Source organism: Tupaia chinensis, unplaced genomic scaffold (assembly GCF_000334495.1).
Source record: "Tupaia chinensis unplaced genomic scaffold, TupChi_1.0 Scaffold000235_1, whole genome shotgun sequence".
Lineage (NCBI taxonomy): Eukaryota > Metazoa > Chordata > Mammalia > Scandentia > Tupaiidae > Tupaia > Tupaia belangeri.
Genome location: NW_006159713.1, coordinates 4948577 through 4950262, shown reverse-complemented (window position 1 = coordinate 4950262; position 1686 = coordinate 4948577). Strand labels below are relative to the sequence as shown.

General features: G+C 56.3%; 1 protein-coding gene across 1 annotated transcript in view; it reads left to right on the top strand.

Annotated features, from left to right (window-relative positions):
* Positions 1-1686, top strand: part of CCDC102A (coiled-coil domain containing 102A) — a 16973-nt gene that overhangs the window by 917 nt on the left and 14370 nt on the right. Inside the window, exon 3 of the mRNA XM_027771833.1 lies at positions 4-87. Within this exon, the coding sequence (XP_027627634.1) occupies positions 4-87 (84 nt within the window). The remainder of the gene's footprint in view (positions 1-3; positions 88-1686) is intronic.

Sequence of the window (1686 nt, the reverse complement as noted above, 5' to 3'; positions counted from 1 at the left end):
CAGACACTCGACAGCCCGGAGCAGGAGCCGGAGCGGGAGCACGAGCCGGTGCGCGACGTCGGGTCGGAGAGGCCGCAGAGCTGCCAGGTGCCCAGCGGGAGGGCGGGGCTTGGGAGGAGCCAGGTCTGCGGTGGGCGGGGCTGGGTGACCCGGACCGAAATCCGGAGTGCTGGAGGCCGAAGGGGTGGCCCTGGGAGGCTTCGCTCTTCCAGGTCGGGCCCTACTGGCCATGCCCCCAAATCACCTCCTTTCTGAATATTCCGTGCTGGAAAACCCCGGGTTCTGGTTGTCCCCTCCGCTCAGCAGAGGGGCTGACAGGTGGCATAGTGGTTAAGGCACAGGACTTAGTCCTACAGTGTAGTCTGCGGTGAGTCCCAGATCTGGTGGCTTTTTCACATTTTCTCTCTTTCTCTCTCTTATTTGGTCAGATTGAAAAAGTGATAATAATTATGAATAAAATTAAATAAAATAATGCTTTAAATAAAAAGTCAGGGGACCAGCAGTTAGTGTAATGACTTTGTCGCTGGACTCCCACGTAGTCGACCGTGGTTCGAGTCCCGGACCCGGTGGCTTGAACTCACTCCAGGCGCATGTGCGTGCGTGCCCAAGATCCCGAGAGGAGAATGGAGGAGAAGGGATTGCAGCATGACCATCCCCTCTGGGGGGTGATTTCTCGCTTTCTGTCTCTGTCTGGCGAGTGCACACGCCCTATAGCAAAACCCTCTCCAAAAAAAAGAGAAAAAAAAGTCAGAACCAAGGAGTATCTCACTTGAGCAGGAGAGGGTTTGACAACTTACTTGGATGTTTTTATCATTAGCAGATCTGAATCTGTTCACTAGTTCAACTTGAATTTGAGGAAGGGGTAAAGAGTTTTAACATAGATCAGTCCAATGAGGGGTCATCTGGGCATGAGGAGCATAGAGGAGCTTACCCAGTCTTGGGGAGGCGGCTTCACAGACGTTTTCCTGGAGGAAGTCACATGGAAGCTGAGGCAAGGAAAATGAGTAGGAATGAGCCGTGGAGAGTGTCGAAGGCATTCGAGGTGGAAGAAACTCCCTGTGCAGAATCCCGAGCAGGCCTAGTGAGCTGGGAAAGGGGACGATGACCACTCCGGGTTTTCAGCGGGCGCCTGCACAGAGCACTAAGGTCTGCACGTGCATTCTGGGGTTGGCCCCCACACTGTCCCCCGAGTATTTGCTGTGTGCTGAGGAGCCTGAGGCACAGAGTTCAGAACCAAGGTCTCCAGCTGGCGACGGGAGTTACCGGGGTCTGAACTCAGTTGGTCTGACTCTGGAGTCCAAAGTGACAACCAGTACGGCTGGGTGCTAATGGTGGGTGTGGGGGCCAGCCTCTCCCCACCCTGCTGGATGGTTACCAGGAGGCCACCCCGGGAAGGTCCAGGCTCAGCTCTCAGCTGCATCCCCAGAGAGGCCAGTCCCTTCCTTTCTCCTGCCAGCTCCCCCAGGCTGGCGTGGGCACTGCTGCCTCCTGAGGGCTGAGCCCCCACTTCCTGTCAACCTGGTGTTTGGACAGTGTCCTCTGCTCTTGTGTGGGGCCTCACAGTGCTGGTCCTCTTCTGGCCTCACTCTAGTCACAGTTCAGAGACCTGGGGTACAGCAGTGGAGTCCTGGGGTCACAGTCTGAGTTTACTCAGCAGGCCAGCCAGTCCTGGGCTCTGTCCCTCAG